The sequence below is a fragment of the Notamacropus eugenii genome, chromosome 3, assembly GCF_028372415.1.
Source record: "Notamacropus eugenii isolate mMacEug1 chromosome 3, mMacEug1.pri_v2, whole genome shotgun sequence".
Lineage (NCBI taxonomy): Eukaryota > Metazoa > Chordata > Mammalia > Diprotodontia > Macropodidae > Notamacropus > Notamacropus eugenii.
The window spans coordinates 278851972-278871915 of NC_092874.1; the positions used below are offsets into that span (position 1 = coordinate 278851972).

Here is a 19944-nt window from a genome sequence, read left to right on the forward strand (position 1 = left end):
TAAGAGAATTGGACTAGATGACCTCTAAGATCCTTTCCAACCATAAACCTAGCTAGATGGCCCAATGGAGAGGAGGCTGGGCTTGGAGTCAGGAAGACCTGAACTCAAGTCCTGTCTCAGACACTAATTATGTGACCCTGGGTAAGTCATGTGATCGACTCATTTTCCTCAAGTGTGAAATGAAAATAATAAGAGCACCTGCTTGTTTGGAGGATCAAATGAGACGATATTTGTAGAGTAATCAGCAGTGTGTCTGGCATATAGTAAGTACTTAAGAAATCCTTCTTCCTTTCCTGTGCTTGTACCTTTACCTCTGAATCTCTGAGTATCAATTAAAGTCACTTAGGACCACATCCTCCACCCTCTTCTTTAATTTTTAATTGAGGGGGAAACTGAGACCTCAGAGTATCCAAATGACTTGCCCAGCACCAGCCAGGTAGTTCATACCAGACTGGATGTCCCTGGACTCCTCAGACAGGACCTCATCCCTGTAACAGAGAAGTCACAGCGGGTATTTTAAAATAACTCGGCTCCCAGCTAACAGCACTTCTACCAGTAGGAAGAAATATGGGGAATTATTATTTTTTTATTTGGGGAGCCATTTTTTATTTTATTTTTATTAACACTTCAGAAGACTTTAAATGAAAGGGAAGCACGAGTGTTTATAGAGGGCCAGGAGGCAGGCAAGCTCTTAGCCCAGTGAAGAGCAGTCAGCATGCCAGAAGACCAGCTCTTGGTTTGGGTGAGAGCACACAGGCCCAGCATATGGTCTAGTAAACCGTCGCCTGGGCAGCGGGCCAGGGAAGGCTGGAAAGGATCTCCTCACGGCCCTGCTCCCAGCTGACTGCATTTCCACGGGCAATGGGAGGGTCCAGGCCTAGCCGTTTTTGGCTGCTTCATTTTTGTTTGGTTTCCCCCATCCAGCAGCTTCCCAGTGCCAGAATAGCAGAGTCCCACTGCAGACCACAAGAAAGGGCCCTACTGGAGCTGAAGGAGTCAGCCAGTTCAGGCTGGAAGCAGAGAGCCAGACACAAAGTTCGGGCTTTGATCTGCCAGCCCGTTATAGTTTTAGATGTTGGAAGTAGGGTTGGTGTCTGCAAGTGGAGGTGGGGGCACGCACACATATGGCCTTGGATACAAAAGGTAGGGCGGAGTGATGGCTGATGGTTGAAGGGACAACTTGGACCCCAGTCAGAAAGGACAGTGCTCTCTCCTCTTAGAATTCCAGAGAAGGTACTAACCTGCACTGGACAGGGAGCTTTCCCTATACTGAGGAAACCACAGATTTCATCATGCTCATCACTATAGCAGTTATCTTCTTCCTTCTCCACCCCTTCCTCCTCCTCATCTGTTGCTATTATTATATATTAATATTTAATAGTAGTTTTTTTAAAAATTATAGATATTGAGGCATTATGGTGGTAACATTACCAAAATGATCACTAAGCTATTTTGGGTCATTCATCTTTCTGAGCACGTACGTGGAGGCTGGTGGAAGCACCATCAGCTTTGGAGTCAGAGGACCTGGGTTTGAGCCCCACCTCTAATCTCGCTGGATTTTTCTAGCTTCATGTGTTGTGATCCCATGATTCCATGATCCCATGATCCCAGAAAGTCCTAGTGGACTGGAAGTCAACAGCAGCTGAGGGTGGATCCTGTCCCTACAGTTGTGTGACCCTGGGCAAGTCACTTAACCTCTGTCTGCCTTGGTTTCTTCATCTGTAAAATGAGCATAATGATAGCACTCTTATGAGAATTAAGTAGGGTAATATTTGTAAAGCACTCTGCAAATATCAGAAAGATGTTTGGTCTCTTTTTTATATCAGTGATCCTTTTGGCGGTCTGGTAAAGACTGCGAACTCTCGTGTTTTTAAATGCTTAGAATAAGATACATTATATTATAATGGAAACCAACTAAATTGAAATTAAGATGTATTTCTTTCTCCAAAACCCTCTGATGTCTCTGTGTGGACCCCAGGTTCAGAGCCCCTGTGCTTTATGAATCTTAGCTGTGATTATCCTCTAAACAAGAAAGGTGTTCTTGAGTCGGGCTATGTCTTTAATGCTGGGTTTCGGAGGCACAGGTAGACTTAGTCCTAGTGACCACACCATTCCAGAATTCCAGGTGATCTCTGGATAACTGGGTTCCTATTAACACAAGAACCATGGGCTTCCTTGTTTCCTTTTTTTCTATGCTTGGGGTCTCTTGGGCATCTTGATCATGGAACATTGTGTTCATTCCCAACATCTGGTGTGCCAACCCCAGTCCTAGAGGAGATATAAGAGCTATGCTAAGTACTGGAGCACTGACTTTGAATGCTAATTGCCTCCCCCCATAATTGTTACACACACACACACACACACACACACACACACACACCTGGTGCATCTGGCTAGCATTTGCATCACTTTATAGGGTCTGCCATGAGGCTCCTGTGTTGTAAACCATAATGGCGATCTAACCAAAGGATGGGGTTGGTGCTCCAGTATTCCCCACGCTTGACCTCCCCCCTCCCCCTAATTAATGTTACTGAATTAATTTTGACTGGGGATTTCTTCATAGTGAGTGTCAAGTGTTGGCCATGTTAGGTGTGATGCTCTGAGGACTTTACATCTATCTCTTGTCTAATTCCAAATGAATAAAACCGTGTTTCCCCAGCTCATCAGAAATGTCTAAACAGATGTCAATCTGTCAATAATAAATGCTTGAGCACAGTTCTGCTGAAATAAAGAGGACAAATAAGCACTCTTTAAAAAGCTCAATATTAACAATGCTAAAGATGAACAAGAGTAAAAAATCCCAATATGTGGAAAAGGGACAAGACTCATGGCAGTATTAGTACAGGGAACCTACAGGTGAGGAATTTCCATCTACCAACGCAGAGCAGAACCTTCTCTGTAATTCATACTCACAAAGTTCATAGACTATTGGATAGAGCACTGGGCTTGTAGTCAGGAAGACTCATGTTCATGAGTTCAAATCTGGCCTCAGTCACTAAACCTTGTTTGCCTCTGTTTCCTCATCTGTAAAATGAGCTGGAAAAAGAAATGGCAAACCACTCTAGTATCTTTGCCAAGAAAATCCCCAAATGGAATTAGAGTTAGATATAACTCAGCCACCACACTCAAGAAGCTTACAAAGTCCTTATTACAAATATTCATAGCTCAGCAAAACAAATTCCCTTGTTGGCCATATCCAACAATGTCTCTCATTCTTGAGTCCATCACCTCTCTTTCAGAAGGTATGGACAGAATGCTGTCATAGGTTCTTTGGAATCATGGCTTGTCACTGAATTGATCAGAGTTCTTAAGTCTTTCAGAGTTGTTTTCCATAACAGTGTTGTTCTGATTGTGTAAATTGTTTTCCTCATCCCGCTTGTCCAGTTCTTCATCAGTTCACACAAGTCTTCCCAGGTTTCTCTGAAACCACTCTTTTCATCATTTCTTATGGTACAGTAGTATTCCATTATATTCATGTTATATAATTTTTTGACCCATTCTCCAAGAGGCCACCCCCTTAGTTTCCAGTTCTTTGTTACAACAAAGAGAACTGTTAGAAATATTGTACATATGGATCTTTTTCTTCTTTCTTTGATCTCTTTGGGATCTAGAATTAGTAGTAGTATAGCTCAGTTAATGGGTATGCACAGTTTGGTGACTTTGGGGGTATAATCCCAAATTGCTTTCTGAAATGTTTGGGCCAATTCACAGCTGTCATCAACATCTTTATAGTATCTGTTCTGTACTGGGTATAGAACAATGCGGTGTGGGGAAGGGATGGGGGGGATGATAAGATGAGGTGGGGTCAAAAAGGGGGCACAAGGGAAATAGACAGTGGGTCTCCTCTTTGGGATATTATATTTAGTGGAAGACATGGGGATTCACATGTATCTGATAGGAGTTGTATGAGGCAAGCCATGGAGTCTTCCAACCCTAAGGTTCTTTGATTCTATGAAATAATCTTAGAACACACTTATAATACAACAGAAATAAAAACACATGAGTTTTAATGGGGGGAGGGGAGAGGACTGCCTTGTTATTAATAGTGTGAAGGATTCTACTGGCATCTTCCTGTATGCATAATCATACTGGTCCTTTTCACTAGGGGGTTTCGATCTAAAACCTTTAATTGAAGTGATAGTCCAAAGACGTCATTAGCTTTTCCACCCCAGGGTGGAAAGTATTCCCTTTGGGTTGAATTTTCATTTCCTCTGGCGCCATAATGGTACCCCATCTCCGATTCCATTATTATCTCTCCAAATACCCGTACAGACAGGCTAGCCATTTCTTGTGAATCAAAATTTAATGGGGAATTAAAAATGAGCTAATTCAGTGCCTACCAGGTAGGACAGATGTGTTTGATCGTCCTAAAAACACGATGAGCTACTTAGTGGAGCTCGCTATGGGTGACCTCTTGCCAGGTTGCCAGGCAACAAAAAGCATGCATCCCCTTATTCACTGCTATGAAATATTTCAGGCCACCAGTGAGCTCCCCTGTCTCCTGACTCCACTTCACATCTGATAGGCCCTGACCTTGTGGTTGTTTATGGTGGAAGCTTCTACCATTCACTTCACTTTCCCATTTGAAAGCCTTTTCTTTTCCTACTTTTTTATAGTTGTTGTTAATGAATATAACCATCTACCAAAACCAACAAGTCAGTAAGTACTTGAAGCAGGATTTGAGTCTAGAACTCTATCTACCACACCACTCTGTCTCTATCTGTAAATGAAGTTAGAAGAGAAATTGTGTCTGCCCAGCACCTGGACTGCTGCCTGGGGTATGGACAAAACACAGGCAACGTTCAGAGCCCAGTGCTACCCCTTCCTGCCCTCTGACCCCCCCAACCAAGTCATTAGATCAGTCTGTTAGATCCCATTAAACTGTGGGCTCTTTTTAAAAAATTTTCTTTGTATCCCCAGCACTTAACATGGTGCCTGGCATACAGTAGACGCTTAATAGATGTGGCTGATTCACCATCTGAACCTCTGGTTTTCAGTTTGCTCATCTAAAATTAGACAATCTGTAAATGCCACTTTCAACTTGGATTTAAGATCCTCCATATTAAGCTACTTGCCTTCCGCTTGGAATCTATGTTCCTATAAAGAATGAAGGATGCCTCTGAGGGGATGATTATTGTTTTTTTTTTTTATTACAGAATGAAACATTTTTAATTTTTTTTAATTTTTAAATCTTTTTTTTTATTTAACTTTTAACATTTATTTTCACACAATTTTGGGTTACAAATTTTCTCCCCTTTTATCCCCTCCCCCCCCCCAAACCCGAGCTTTCTGATTGCTCCTGTGACCTATCTGCTCTCTCCTCTATCCTCCCTCCTTGCCCTTGTCTCCGTCTTCTCTTTTGTCCTGTAGGGCCAGATAGCTTTCTTGACCCCTTAACCTGTATTTCTTGTTACCCAGTGGTAAGAACATTACATTTGGTCCTAACACTTTGAGTTCCAACTTCTTTAGCTCCCTCCCTCTCCACCCCTTCCCCTTGGAAGACAGGCAATTCAATATAGGCCATATCTGTTTAGTTTTGCAAATGATTTCCATACTAGTTGTGTTGTATAGGACTAACTATATTTCCCTCCATCCTATCCTGTCCCCCATTACTTCTATTTTCTTATGGTCCTTTTCCTCCCCATGAGTGTCGACCTCGTATTACATTCTCCTCCCCTACCCTCCTCTCTATCCTCCCCCCCACCCTGCTTGTGCCCCTGTCCCCCACTCTCCTGTATTATGAGATAGGTTTTCCTATCAAAATGAGTGTGCATTATATTCTTTCCTTTAGTGGAATGTGATGAGAGTAGACCTCATGTTTTTCTCTTGCCTCCCCTCTTTATCCAACCACTAATAAGTCTTTTGCTTGCCTCTTTTATGAGAGATAATTTGCCCCATATAACTTCTCCCTTTCTCCTCCCAATATTTCTCTCTCACTGCTTGATTTCATTTTTTTTTTTAAGATATGATCCCATCCTCTTCAATTCACTCTGTGCACTCTGTCTCTATGTGTGTGTGCGTGTGTGCATGTGTGTGTGTGTGTACCCAGATACTGAAATGTTTCAAGAGTTACAAATATTGTCTTTCCATGTAGGAATGTAAACAGTTCAACTTTAGTAAGTCCCTTATGACTTCTCTTTGCTGTTCACCTTTTCATGGTTCTCTTCATTCTTGTGTTAGAAAGTCAAATTTTCTTTCCAGCTCTGGTCTTTTCATCAGGAAAATTTGAAAGTCCTCTATTTCACTGAAAGACCATTTTTTCTCCTGAAGTATTATAGTCAGTTTTGCTGGGTAGGTGATTCTTGGCTTCAGTCCTAGTTCCTTTGACTTCTGGAATATCCTATTCCATTCCCTTCTATCCCTCAATGTAGAGGGTGCCAGATCTTGTGCTATCCTGATTGTATTTCCACAATACTTGAATTGTTTCTTTCTAGCTGCTTGCAATATTTTCTCTTTCACCTGGGAATTCTGGAATTTGGCCACAATGCTCCTAGGAGTTTCTCTTTTTGGATCTCTTTCATGCGGTGTTCTGCGGATTCCTTGAATATTTATTTTGCCTTCTGGTTCTAGAATCTCAGGGCAGTTTTCCTTGATAATTTCATGGAAGATGATGTCTAGGCTCTTCTTTTGATCATGGTTTTCAGGTAGTCCCAGAATTTTTACATTGTCTCTCCTGATTCTATTTTCCAGGTCAGTTGTTTTTCCAATAAGATATTTCACATTATCTTCCATTTTTCGAATCTGCGCGGTATGTTCTGAGATGTCTGTCTTTCTCATAAAGTCCTTAGCGTCCATCTGTACCATTCCAGTTTTGAAAGATCTATTTTCTTCAGTGAGCTTTTGAATCTCCTTTTCCATTTGGTTAATTCTTCTTTTGAAAGCATTCTTCTCCTCATTGGCCCCTTGCACCTCCCTTGCCAACTGAGTTAGGCTAGTTCTCAAGGTGCCAATTTCTTCAAGATTTTTTTGGTTCTCCTTTAGCAGGGAGCTGATCTGCTTTTCATGCTTCTCCCTCATCCCTCTCATTTCCCTTCCCAGTCTTTCCTCCACCTCTCTAACTTGATTTTCAAAATTCCTCTTGAGCTCTTCCATGGCCCAAGCCCATTGGGTGGGCTGGGACACAGAATCCTCGATTTCTGTGTCTTTGCCTGATGGCAAGCATTGTTCCTCCCCATCAGAAAGGAAGGGAGGAAGTGTCTTTTCTCTGAGAAAATACCCTTCAATAGTTTTATTTCTTTTGCCTTTTCTGGGCATTCTCCCCAATCAGTGACCTGACCTCTGAATGTTCTCCTCACACCCACCTTGCCTCCTGGTCCTCCCAGCCAGCGTTTGGGGACTGAGATTCAAATGCTGCTTCCCGCCTTAGGGTTTTTGGTGGGGGCAGGGCTGCTATTCAGTGTGAGAATTAAGTTCAGGTGGTCAGGGGCAGGGCCGCCTCTGTGGCTCAGTTCCCTCAGGGGGTTTATGCACAGACCTTCCACAATGGATCCAGGCTCCCGCCCGTTTGGGGAGCCCCTGTCTGTAGCCGCCTCTCAGCTTCTATCTCCTGGGGGGGCCCGAGCCATGGGGGCACCCCACTCCCCTCTCAACCCGCCAAAGAGACTCTCTCACCTACCCCCGTCAGTCACCTGTTGGTGGGGGGGCTTGTGCTGCCGCTGGAGATCCCGTCTCTGGAGCCTTCTCAGATCTGTGCCTCTCGGAGCCCCGGCTGCCGCAGGTCCGGGCTGGGCTCCGCGTCTGCAGCGTGACGGACCTTTTGTGAGAGGTTTGCAGGTCCCTCTGTGGGTGGGGGGACCCACGTGGCTGCTGGAGATCCCGTCCCCGTAGCCCTCTCGGATCTTTTCCTCACGGTGTCGTGGCCACGGCAGGGCTGCCCTCTGCTCCCCGTCCCGGCGTCCAGTCCACAGCACGAAGGACCCCCGTGAGAGGTTTGCAGGTCTCTCCGGAACAGAAATCTCCCTCTCTCCAATATTCCGTGGTCTCTGGGTGCAGAATTTGCCCTGGGTTGGTCCCCTCTAGCTGTTCTGTGGTTTGTGGGTTCGGAGCTATGTGTATGTGTGTCTTTCTACTTCGCCATCTTGACTCCGCCTGGGGGATGATTATTGTTTAGTTGTATTCAGTCATGTTTCATTCTTCATGACCCCTCTTGGGGTTTTCTTGGCAAAGATACTGGAATGGTTTAACTTCTCCAGCTCATTTTATAGCTGAGGAAACTGAGGCAAACTGAGTTAAGTGGCTTGCCCAGGGTCACCCAGCTAGGAAGTGTCCAGGGCTGTCACTCTCTTTACTTTGTCTCTGCTCCTGAGATAGTGACCACAAATTTCCATGAAGAATACTACAAACATTTGGCTATGTGGCCTAGGGGCATTTTTAATTTATGTTGGCCATGAGGTTTTGCAAATTGTTTTTGGCATTAATTTAGCATAAGTGTGAGGATGAGGTCAGGTGGAGTCAATGGAATTAAGTCAGTGGATATGTGGGTTAGAGCCCAAGATATGGCAGCGAACAGAAGTGGCCCAAGGGGAGGGGGCGAGCTCTGTCCTAACGCTTCTTAGAATTAGCAGAAATTTTTGAAGAAAGATGTTAATTTTGGAGATTTACATACCTGTTTTAAAGGTTCCATAGAAGAGAATGTGATTTGGGCATTAGGGCAGTAATTCCTGCCCGATCTGATTCGGCAGCCCCGCCATTGCTTCTGCTCCACCTGCTTTCTTGGCCTGACACTTCCCATCTCTCCTCTTGTGTCCACAGAACATTATCAAGAAGGTGATTGGCCAGAAGTTCGTGTACAAGTTTGTCTCTTTCCCCGAGATCCTCAAAATGGACCCTCATGCAGTGGAGCTGAGTCGGGAGAGCCTCTTGCTGCAGGACGGCGACTGTAAAGTGCCTTCTGAGGGTCGAGACCCCCACAAGCACAGCCTGTCGGCCCTCAAGAGTGCCAGCCGGAATGAGTACATCCATTCGGGCCTCTACTCGTCCTTCACCATTAACTCCCTCCAGACCCAGCCAGATACTTTTAAGCCCATTAAAATGGAGAAGCTGGAGGAGCCGCTGGATGGAGGTGCTCCTCCAGTGGATGAGGTCAGGACGGTCATCAGGTTTGTGACTAATAAGACAGAGAAGCCAGTCATGAGGCCTGTGGTGTCTCTGCCATCCACCTCCGAGGCTGCAGCTGCCTCGGCCTTTTTGACATCTTCCGTCTCAGCAAAAATCTCCTCCTTAATGTTGCCTGGTGCAGCCAGTGTTTCCTCTACTTCCCCATCCTCCTCTCGGTCCCCTTCCCTGTCCCCGGACTCCCCGCTCCCTTCTGAACCCAGAAGTCTCTTCCTAGAGTCCAGCTGCCGAGATTCTGACTCTCTGGAGCCTCTGAATCTCTCCTCGGGCTCCAAGACAAAATCACCATCTCTCCCCCCAAAGGCTAAAAAACCCAAAGGTTTGGAAATCTCTGCCCCACCGCTGGTCTTGTCCAGCAACGACATTGGCTCCATTGCCCTCAACAGCCCAGCCCTCCCCTCAGGATCTCTCACTCCAGCCTTCTTCACAGCACAGGTAAGAGCCGTTTGAACTGAGTCTCTCTGGGGCCTGATTGGTCTGAGCCCAGACAAAGGCCTGGCCCACTCTGGATGGCCATGTTTCCCTGTGATCCCAAAGGCCAGTCCCCATGTAGTAGGAATGGGTATCATGGTGGAAACATAGACTACTATTCTTTTTCCCTCCATCGAGAACACTAACCAAATGGGAAATGTTCTGTAGGGGCAGCTTTGGATGTTGGTCAGCGATTTCGAGGGGTCTGTGTGTTCATCTTCACTTACACCTCAACACTCTTTTCAATGGAAAAGCACATTTACACACATTATTAGCGTTTTGATTTTCATTTTAGACTTTGTTAGTTGGCCAAAGCAGATATTATCATCATCCCCATTTCACAGATGACGGGAGGAAACCAAGGCTCGGAAAAGTCAATGAGCTTAAGGTCACAGTACTATTAACCCTGTGTTATAGACTGGGGGAAGCAGAAGGTGACTTTAGGGGAAGGCTCTAGCCTAGGAGCACTGCAGCTGGTGGAAGTCAAGACAACATGCATTTATTAGGGAAGGAAGGGAAAGGGAATGAGCACTTATTAGGGAAGGAAGGGAAAGGGAATGAGCATATATGTGACACCTACTGTGTGCCAGGCCCTGTGCTAAGTGCTAACTCAAGGAGCTCACAGTCTATGGAGGAGACATCTTACAGACAACCATATACAAACAGTATACAGACAGGATAAACTGGAGATAATCCTAGAGTCATCTGGAGGGAACAGGGGTAATCTCAGGGATAATCTCATTAATTCTGTTTTAGAGACAAACTGAAGCTCCTGGGGAAGTGACTAGCCTAAGGCCACACAGCAATTGGTGAAGGTATTATTATCACTATTTACAGATGGAAGAACTGGGACTCAGAGAAATGAATTACCTAGAGGTGAAGGTCATCTAGGGTTTGGGTTAGAGCTGAGACTCAAATCCAACGTCTCCACTGCTTTCCATTGCACCACACTGCCTGGACTGGTTTCTGTGCTTGTAATATCATGCGCTGAATTGGCTCCAAAAAAAAATGGTATACTCATTAGTTTTGGGAAATCCAAATCCATGATTTCTTAAGAAAGTTTGAGTAGAGCAATTGAAAATGCTCATGGGATCATAAATGGTGCTAGAAGAAACCTCAGAGATCATTTAGTCTAACCCTTTTTATAGATAAGTATACTGAGGCCCTGGGGAAGGGGGAAGTGCCTTATCCAAGGTCACATGACCATCTGGACAGCATCAGGATTTGAACTCAGGACCTTGGCCTCTAGAGCTCACAGTCTACTCCCTATAATACTGTTTAGTCATGTCAGTTGTGTCTGACTCTCTGTGACCCCATCTTGGGGTTTTCTTGGCAAGAATACTGAAATGGTTTGCCATTTCCTTTTCCTGCTCACTTTACAGATGAGGAAACTGAGGCAAACAGGGGTAAGTGACTTGCCCAGGGTCACATAGCTAATAAATGTCTGAGGCTGGATCTGAAATCAGACTGAAGATTCTTCCTGACTCCAGGTCTGGTGCCATATGCAATATGGCGCACCTAACTGCCCCTGAGGATGTATAAAAAGTCATTTCAAGCTGGTAGGTGAAACTCAGTCAAGAAAGAGACATGTAATATTTATACCACAATCGTTTGGGTTGGTTTCGAACCCCACACCTAACCTTGTTTCAAAGCTTTTTTTTTTTTTTAAATACAGCATCTTTTTCTCTCAAACAGAGCTCTGTCTACTGGTCTGAGAGCAAAGCTTTCTCCATTGATGAATGGCAAGACCCACCATTAGGCCATATGGATATTCATGAAAGAAAAGTCTTGTTGTTAGGGTTTCCCATGAATAGGAAAAGAGAACAGGGATTAGGGCTGTCTGGTGGACCATGGAGCAAGCAGCAAAGTCCCCTGATGCCCGATTTCTAAACCAGGGGAGAAGGCCAATGCTATTCCAGGTCTCCTTGCTGGCAAAAGTCAGTTATTCTACAGACCTCTGGGCAGATTCTAGATTATACCTTGATAAACCCAGACTGGTTCTGGAGGTGTAGAGAACATCTTCTGTCATCCCAGTTCAGACTGACTTCTAGGGGACACTAGAAAGTGCAGAGGAGTCTGAAAAATCAGAATTCAAATCCAGCCTTCAACCCTTACTAGCTGGGCAATATTGGTAAAGTGTTTTGAAAAATGACAGTCATTTAATTTATAAATGCTAGCTTATTCCTTATTTCCTCATTATCTTCTTGAGGGCAGGGATTATTTGCTTTGGTATCTCCCGGGCCTGGCACAGTGCCTGGCATAAGGAGGTGTTTAATCAATGTTTGTTTATTGACCTAAGGGGAAAGTTGCCTTCTACCACTGAGTCCTCAGCATGAGTGATAACAATAATCATTCATCTTTAGCATCATATCAAATGAGATTTTATATACACATACACATGCATATATACATACACACATATATACATATACACAAACATATATATGCATATATACATATACACATATATGGTGGTATATAAATGTTAGCAATTACATTACTATTGAGCATTTCACAGTTTACCAAGTGTTTTCCTGCCTTGTGAGGCAAGTAGTGTAAGTATTTCTCTTCCCATTTTACAGATGGGAGAGCTGAGGCTTGGAAAATTAAAGAGTTGGCCCAGAGTCACCCAGTCCATGAGTGGCCCAGCCACAAGTCCAGCCTATGGCTTTGTCTCCTGAGTCTAGTCCTGTTTTCTTTTGACCTTCTTTCCAGCACATGGGAAGCAGTGGGGGAGGAGGTGGCGATGGGTCCAGTGAGCTAGATCGATTCCAACAGCTCTGGCAGTCATCAGGGTGACAGATGTCTCAGCCAGATGGCCTTTTCCTCCCTGGGAGAGCTTTTCAGAACAGCCACAGGGGTTGGAAATAAGCTTAGCCACAGTTAGACTGATACCATTTCATGACTGGATAGGGCCCAAGAGAGAATTATTCTTTACAGGTGAGAATACTGAAGAGCACAGGTGAGTCAGTGACCTTAGTGGCAGAGTGGAGGCTGGGCCTCTGGGCTCATGACTCATTGGTCTTTATTCTCCATGTCTTGACTCTGAAGCCTCTCCTTGTCTGGCTGAGGCTCTGAGCTTTTGTTGCAATCCTAGAGTATAGAGCGATGGACCAAGGGGCCCGAAACGGAGGCGCTTTCCCTGGCTCCTGCCCCTCGCTAGAGGGAGACAGACTTTTCTCATTTTACAAAAGAGGAAACAGCCCAGACGGGTCAAGTGAAACAACATCATGAGGAGTGGGACTGAGTTAGTACATTTTCTACTGCACAACAAAGACTGTTTTATGTGTGAAATGATGCTCTCTCATACCCATCCCAGCTTGACTTGGGAGTCAAGAAAACCAGGAGCCTTGGAGGCCGTGGATAGTGCTGGAGTCAGGGAGATCAGAGTTCAAATCTGGTTTGAGATACCCTGGGCAAATCATGGAACCTTGAATCTACCTCAGTTTCCTCATCTGTAAAATAGGGGTGATAATAATAGCACCTACCCCCTATGGTTGATGTGGAGATAAAATTAGATATTGTTTTTAAGGCTCTTGGCAGGAAAGTATCATACCAATGCTTGCTGTTATTATTTTTTCAGCTAAAGAAACTGAGGCTAAGGGAAGGAGAGGAACTTGCCCACAGCAGTTTGAAAAAACCTTATCTCAGCGTGAGGAAGGCTAGCTTTGGCCTCCCCAGAGTCAGTGCCCAAAGAGTGACAGAGATGACATGTTGAGTAAGGAGGTTTAGGGAGAGGTTAGGGAAAGGTTACAAAATGTCAGAACAGGTTTTTATACCATTGGAAAACCAGGTATTTTCTCACCAAGCAAAAATGTCATGAAACTAAGGGCAGATATATGGGTCAGGGATAGTCCAGATCTCTTGGAGTTTGAGATAAAGAGAGTCTGGAAACTGCCAGTCAGTTTGGACAGTTATAGAAATCCCTCCCACGAAATTCCTTTGCTCTTAGAATAGTTTAAAAAAAATGTTGCAGAAATAGCTGGTCTTGGAATGGTCTGAGATGAGACTGGGGCGGGCCAGATTATGGCACTGGTTGGGTATTAGTGCCTCACCGTTTCAGAGATCTAACAGGCTAAGAATGTGACCAGAAAACCCCATCCCTTTTCACCCCTGGACCATCAGGGGAAGTCTGACCCCTTATTTCTTCAGTTAGTCATTCAACAAGCATTTCTTGAAACCCTACTGTGTGCTAGGTGATGGGGATACAAGGAGAAAAGATGGACTCTGTCCTCAAGGAGATTACATTCCACAGGGGGGACATAACATATACACAGTTGTATAGTGAGAGGCAGCCTGGTTCAGTGGGTAAGGTGCCCGACTTGAAATCAGAAAGACTTGGGCTCAAATCCTGCCTCAGACACTTACTAGCTGTGACTCAGGGTAAACTGCTTAACATTTTGGGGGTCTCAGTTCCCTCATCTCTAGAATGAGGGCGTTAGTGACTGTAGGTCCCCTCTAAATATAAATCTCTAATCCTCTAAGAAAATAAATACAAAATAATTTACAGGGGGAGAAAGAACATTGGTAAATGGTACCAGTGGTATCTGAATTAAGCCTTGAAGGAATTTGTGTGAGGAGGGAGAGCATCCTAGTAATGAGGAAAGCCTGTGGAAAGGGGCAGAGGGGCAATCAGGCCATTGGATCCTGAGGTGATGAAGAGCGCTGAGATTCCAGTCACAGGGGCTTGGGTTCAAGACTGACCCTTACTTCCTGTGTGACTGTGGTCCACTCACTTCCTGTCTCTGAGAGATTTTCTTTTGTGTAAAATGAGGGGTTGGCTAAAGGGTTTCTGAGAGGAGTTGAACCTATGATCTAGTAGAAGAATCGCTTACTCTGAGAATACAAAGGGGCCTCTGAGGCTTTTTAGCTGGACACACGAGGGAAGTGACTTACCCAAGATGGTCTAAAAGTAAACAAGATCAGAACGGAGGTTTTCAGATTCCATTGCCTTCGCCTGAAATAACAGTAGTTGGATAGCACTACACATTTTACAAAGAGCTTTCTTCAGAACTGGAAAAAATAATAGCCTTCATTTAGTGCTTGAGGGTTTAAAAAAAATTCTGCTTTGTTATTATTTGATCCTCACTTCAACCATGTGAAATCAGTGTCTGTTGTTACCATTTTACAGAGAACACCAAGGATAGAGGGGACTTAAGGGACTTGACTGGGGTTCCACAGTTCTTTATGCCTTTTCTCTTCGGGACATATGATTCACTTTTTTTTTTTTTTTTTGGTGATGGGGGGAAGTGGAACAGTCTGGATTTATTTTATCAGGATAGAGCAAGCCCAGTATGGAAAATCCCTTCATAGGTACAACGCTGTGATTCATCCATCTCGTTCACCATTTTCAGACTCCCCAACTCAGATAGATTCACCACCAGAGTAGGAACTGTCAAGTCCTGAGATGTTTTCATAAGCTACACCAAGCAAATATCAATGACTCAGCGTTGACATTGTACCAAACGCTGGACCATTAAAGCTGATATCCTTCTTTCGTTTACTTAGTTGATGTGCTGATTTGAGGCTGTAGTCATATGCTAGGTATGAGATAAAGTGGGGTGTGGATGTGTGGGGTGTGGATGCCATCACATTCCACCCCAGCTGTGCTGTTCCTCATCATCCTAGGGGCTGAAAATCAAGTTCCACGTCCTGCTCCCACCAGCCAATGGATAAGCAAGGGGTAGGATGAGAGAGGGGGCTTTGGCCTGTGAAAAGAGCACACCCATTGCACCATTTGTTTGTCTGCTGGTGACTCCTTCTCCATTGCAGGGCACCCAGATGGCCTGAATCCACAGTTGACCAGGGCAAGGAGGCCCCTTAAGATATTTCCCAACTCTAAATTCAAGCTTCTGGGAAAGCTGGTCAAAACTAATCAGTTGTAAACTGGCCTTTTTGTGTCCAATAAAGATTCAAACCAGGAAGTTATTCAACTCACTTAATTCAGATTTTCTGTTTTGTCCCAAACAGTGATGTCATTGCTGATAGGAATTTCCACGGAGGAAACTCCCCCTACTAATGTAGTTGGGAACCTACTGTGCAATTTGTGGTCCTAGAGACTCACTTGGGACACCAAGAGGTTAAATGATTTGCCCAGAGCCAATATATAATTGGATTGTGTCTTATCAAGTTGTCCTCCCTTAGACCAAATTTCTCTATGGGGGTAGCCTTCCTAATTCTCTGTCATTGGGCTGTACATATAGGGGATTGGAACTGGACCTGTATTACCTTATCAGCAGTGCAGAGGAACTCCTGGTACTAAGAACCTCTCCATCAAATGGAGCTCTAAAAGAGCTCCCTAACTCATAGATTTGAGAACTACCTGGGGGCTTCAGGGGGAAGTGACTTTACTCAAAGCCCAGGGTCATTCATGCATTTTGTATCACAGGCTCTGGACTTAAATCCAGGTCTTCAATACCCTGAGTTTGGCTTGCTGTTCAATGTGTCACACAGAACTGTGATTTATTGAGATGAAACATGCATCAATTATTGCTAATAATTTTTTTTTCCCTTTGGAGGCAATTGGGATTAAGTGACTTATCCAAGGTCACACAGCTAGTGTCTGAGGTCAAATTTGAACTTAAGTCCTCCCAACTCCAGACAAGTGCTCTATCCACTGCACCACCTAATTGCCCTGCAGTCCTCTTTCAGTTTTCTCTTTGGCCCCGGGCAGGGGACCTTGTATAAGGTAGGCTGGGTTTACCCTTTGCCCTTAAAACTCTCCATCTTGAGGTGTCTGGCTTGTGCCGGCTGCCACTGCTTGTCTTAGAATCTTGGTACTGCTTTAGGGCTGAGATATTTATAAGAGGCCTTCAGAGGATGATGGAGGATTTCAGAGGTGCTGTCAGACTGGACAAAGGCAAATGGTGATTTCCCAGGTAGTGGAGAGAATGGCTGCACACCATAGCCCCAGTAAGTCTGACTTCAATTCTTGGCAACAGAACAGATGATTAAAGGAATGATTTGTGTGCAACTGGAGAAGGAAGCAGCAATCATAAAGGGCCAGCATGGTTTCACTAAGTTGAGGTCAGGCTGGACTTAACCTCATTTTTTTCTTTAACACGGTTTCTAGAGTGGCATATCAGGGGAAAACTGTAGCTACAATTAGATTTTTGTATAGCATTTGAATAAAATGCTTTCTTGTGGATGAGAAGTGAGGGAGGCTAGACAATAGTATAGTGGTTTGGATTTGGGACAGGTTGAATGGCTGTAACCCAAAGAGGGATCATTGATCATTAGATGTCAACTTGGAAGGAGATCTCTTGAGCAAAGGTTTTTACCCTGGGGTCCATGAACTTTAAAAAACGTCAGTAACTATGTAAAGAGAATTGATTTCCTCTGTAATCCCAAGCATTTTATTTTACACATTAAAAACCATCCTTCTGGGAAGCTTCACCAGACTGCTAATGGACTCCATGATCCAGAAAAGGTTAAGAAAATCCCTGCTGGAAAGAAGTGCTCCAGGGAGCGATTCTTGGCTTTAGGTGGTTTAACATTTTAATCAGTCTTGGATAAAGGTTTGGAAGTCATGCTTATCAAATCTACAGATGACATAAAGCAAGAAGAAAGCTAACCTGCTGAAGCCAAAGGACTGGAGAGTCAGGCTCCAAAGAGATTTGAGACAGGCTAGAACATGGGGAGGAAACGAGAAAGATGAAATTTTAATAGGGATTAATGCCAAGTCTCATGCTTGGGTTCATCACAGTTAGAAATGGGAGAGACAGAGCTATACAGTGGTTCTCCTGCAAAAGATTTTCATGTACTGCTGATTCAATATGAGTCAGCGGTCTGATATGTCAACCAAAAAAACAAAGCTGTGTTATTTAGACTCCACTTAAGAAAGATGTAGGGTCTAGAATGGAAGGGGGAGAGAAGCACTTACGTAGTGCCTACCGCAGGTAAATGCTTTAGAAATCTTACCTCATTTGATCAGGGTTTCTTAACTTGGGGTCAGAGAACTTTAAAAAATTCCAGTAACTATTTCAACATAATTGATTTCCTCTGTCACCCTTTGTATCTTATTTGATGCATAAGATTCTGAGAAGGGGTTCATGGGCTTCATGAAATTGGCTGCCCAAGGAGTCCAGGACACAGAAAAGGCTGCACAAGCCTGGGCTCACTCCTGTCCTCCATCTGCATCAGATTACAGCTGGAGTATTGTTTTGTTCTGGGCCTGACATTCTAGGAGAGATATTGATACACCAGAAGGCAGTCAGAGGAGGGGACGGTAAGATGGCAGAGGGCCTTGGGTTCATGTCATCTATAAAGTGGTGGGATGAATCAGGGACGATGGGCAGAAGTGAAGACTCTAGTGGTGTGCAATCACTTTCTTTAAGAAAGGCAGTCAAAGGGAAGAAAAATTGTTCTGATGGTGCAAGAGCAATGGTAGAAGATGTAGAGGTCTCAGGTTAGGTTTGATGCCAGGAAATGCTTCTTAATAAGTAGAGCCATCCAAAAGTGCCATGAAGTAGTGAGTTCATCATCTCTGGAAGTCAGGTAGGTTATAAAGGGGATTCTGGTTCCCACTGGGCAAAATGGCCTCTGAAGTTCATAGGCTTGTGGGATTATAGACTGAGAGCTAGAAGGGACCTTCAAGGCCATGGATCCAATCCAGTCATTTAATGGATAAGGAAATGGAGGCCTAAAGAAGTTAACTTGATGCATCTAAGGTCAGGATCACAGATTTAGAATTGGAAGGAACCTTAGAGGCTATTGAGTCTAGTTGCTTCTTTTTACAGATAAGTAAACTGAGGGACAAAGGAAGTGAAATGACTTAGGGTCACACAGCCAATAAGTGTCTAGTAAGTTAAGTGGGGAGTCGAAGAAAAGGAAGGAATCGAAAGATCACAGGATTGCAGGGATCCAGAGCTCAGGGGCCTTGTAGTCGCCTCACTGTACAAAAGAGGAAAGGAGGTCTGCACAGGTTACTAAGGTCCTATAGGTACTAAGTATGAGGGCTGGGATTTGAACCCAGGGCCTCTGTGACTTCAAAGCCAGTGCTTGTTCTGCTGCTTTTCTCAAAGACAACAGATATTTAATTATGGGCAAATTCTGGAACATCAGGGATCATCTCTTCCAACCTCCTCATTCTGAGAGGAAGCTCATTCTAAGGCTGAATCATAGCCACAGAGCCGGTCTCTGATCAGAGGTCATCTATTCCATCCTCCTTATTTTACAGATGGGGAAACTGAGGCCCAGAGAGGCTAAATCACTTGTTGTAAAGGGGTCATGGTATCATAATCTTAAAGCTGGCAGGGACCCAGGAGTTATCCAATTCAACTTCCTCATTTTCAATATGAGCAAAATAGAAAATTGGCTCAAGATAGTAAGCCTCAGAAATGAAGTTTGAACTCAGGTCCTATGTCTCCAGTGTCAGTGTTCTTTGGGACCCTATCACATCCCATACTGCATGTTTTCTCCTTTAAGATGATATGCTTTGCATGGAGAACAGGGATGGGAAAAGCCAGAGAGAAGAAGAGTTCATATCACTGTAGTGGTCTGCATATATTACAAATAACATTTTAAACCCAGAAAGCCTGCAAAACGTTCTCTTCAAGTTACTGGATCTTCAGGCTACAATCTGGTATCTTCCCTTGTGACTGAAATATGGAAAGATCTCAAAGCCCTTCATGGCTCTGCATGCTACATCCTTCCAGGAGGCTCCTACTTGAAGCCCCTCTCCCACCCCTGACATTCTGCCAGACCGGGCTGTCTGCTGGTCTCCTCTGGTGAGTGGGCCTTGTCTCTCTTGTCCCCATGCTGAGTCCAGAACATCCTCCTTCCTGACCTCTGCTCCCTTCAGGGTTTGGCTCAAGGCCCAGCTCCTTCCTAGCAGAGATCTGTCCTGGATCCTCCCTCGCTGGCTGCCAGGAGCACATGGCACCATGCCATACCTCGGCATGGCACCTAGAACACAGCAGGTGTTTGATGATTGTTTCCTAACTCTTCACTTGTTACACTCTCTCATTTCAACATATGCCCTGTTTCTTTGTATTTACTTAGGACGTGCTTGTATTTGGTGATCTGTGTACAAGTTATCATTTCCTCCTAGAAGGTAAGCCCCTGAGAGCAGGAATGGTTTCATTTTGGTTTTGTATCTCCGGCACCTCATATAGTGCCCAGCACATAGGATTGCCTTTGGAGTCGGAGAACTTGGGTTTTAATCCCACCTCATACTCCCTGTGTGACTTTGGGCACATCTGGCCTCAGTTTCCTCATCTGTAAAATGAAGGGGTTGGAAGTCTTCAAGGTCCTTCCCAGCTCCTACCAGACATATGCAGTCACCTATGGCAAGGTTCCATTGTCAAAACATGGCCTGAGAAATGGCTGGACTGAATACCTCATTCATTGCTCAGAATC

General features: G+C 44.5%; 1 protein-coding gene across 4 annotated transcripts in view; it reads left to right on the forward strand.

Moving 5' to 3' along the window:
- The window catches only part of ELK3 (ETS transcription factor ELK3), a 97252-nt gene that overhangs the window by 58932 nt on the left and 18376 nt on the right, over window positions 1-19944 (forward strand). For 2 of the 4 annotated variants that reach the window (XM_072655638.1, XM_072655637.1), the window contains exons 3-4: window positions 8752-9549; window positions 19588-19639. In XM_072655638.1, coding sequence (XP_072511739.1) covers window positions 8752-9549; window positions 19588-19639 — 850 coding nt within the window. The remainder of the gene's footprint in view (window positions 1-8751; window positions 9550-19587; window positions 19640-19944) is intronic. The other 2 variants (XM_072655640.1, XM_072655639.1) reach the window with 1 other exon arrangement.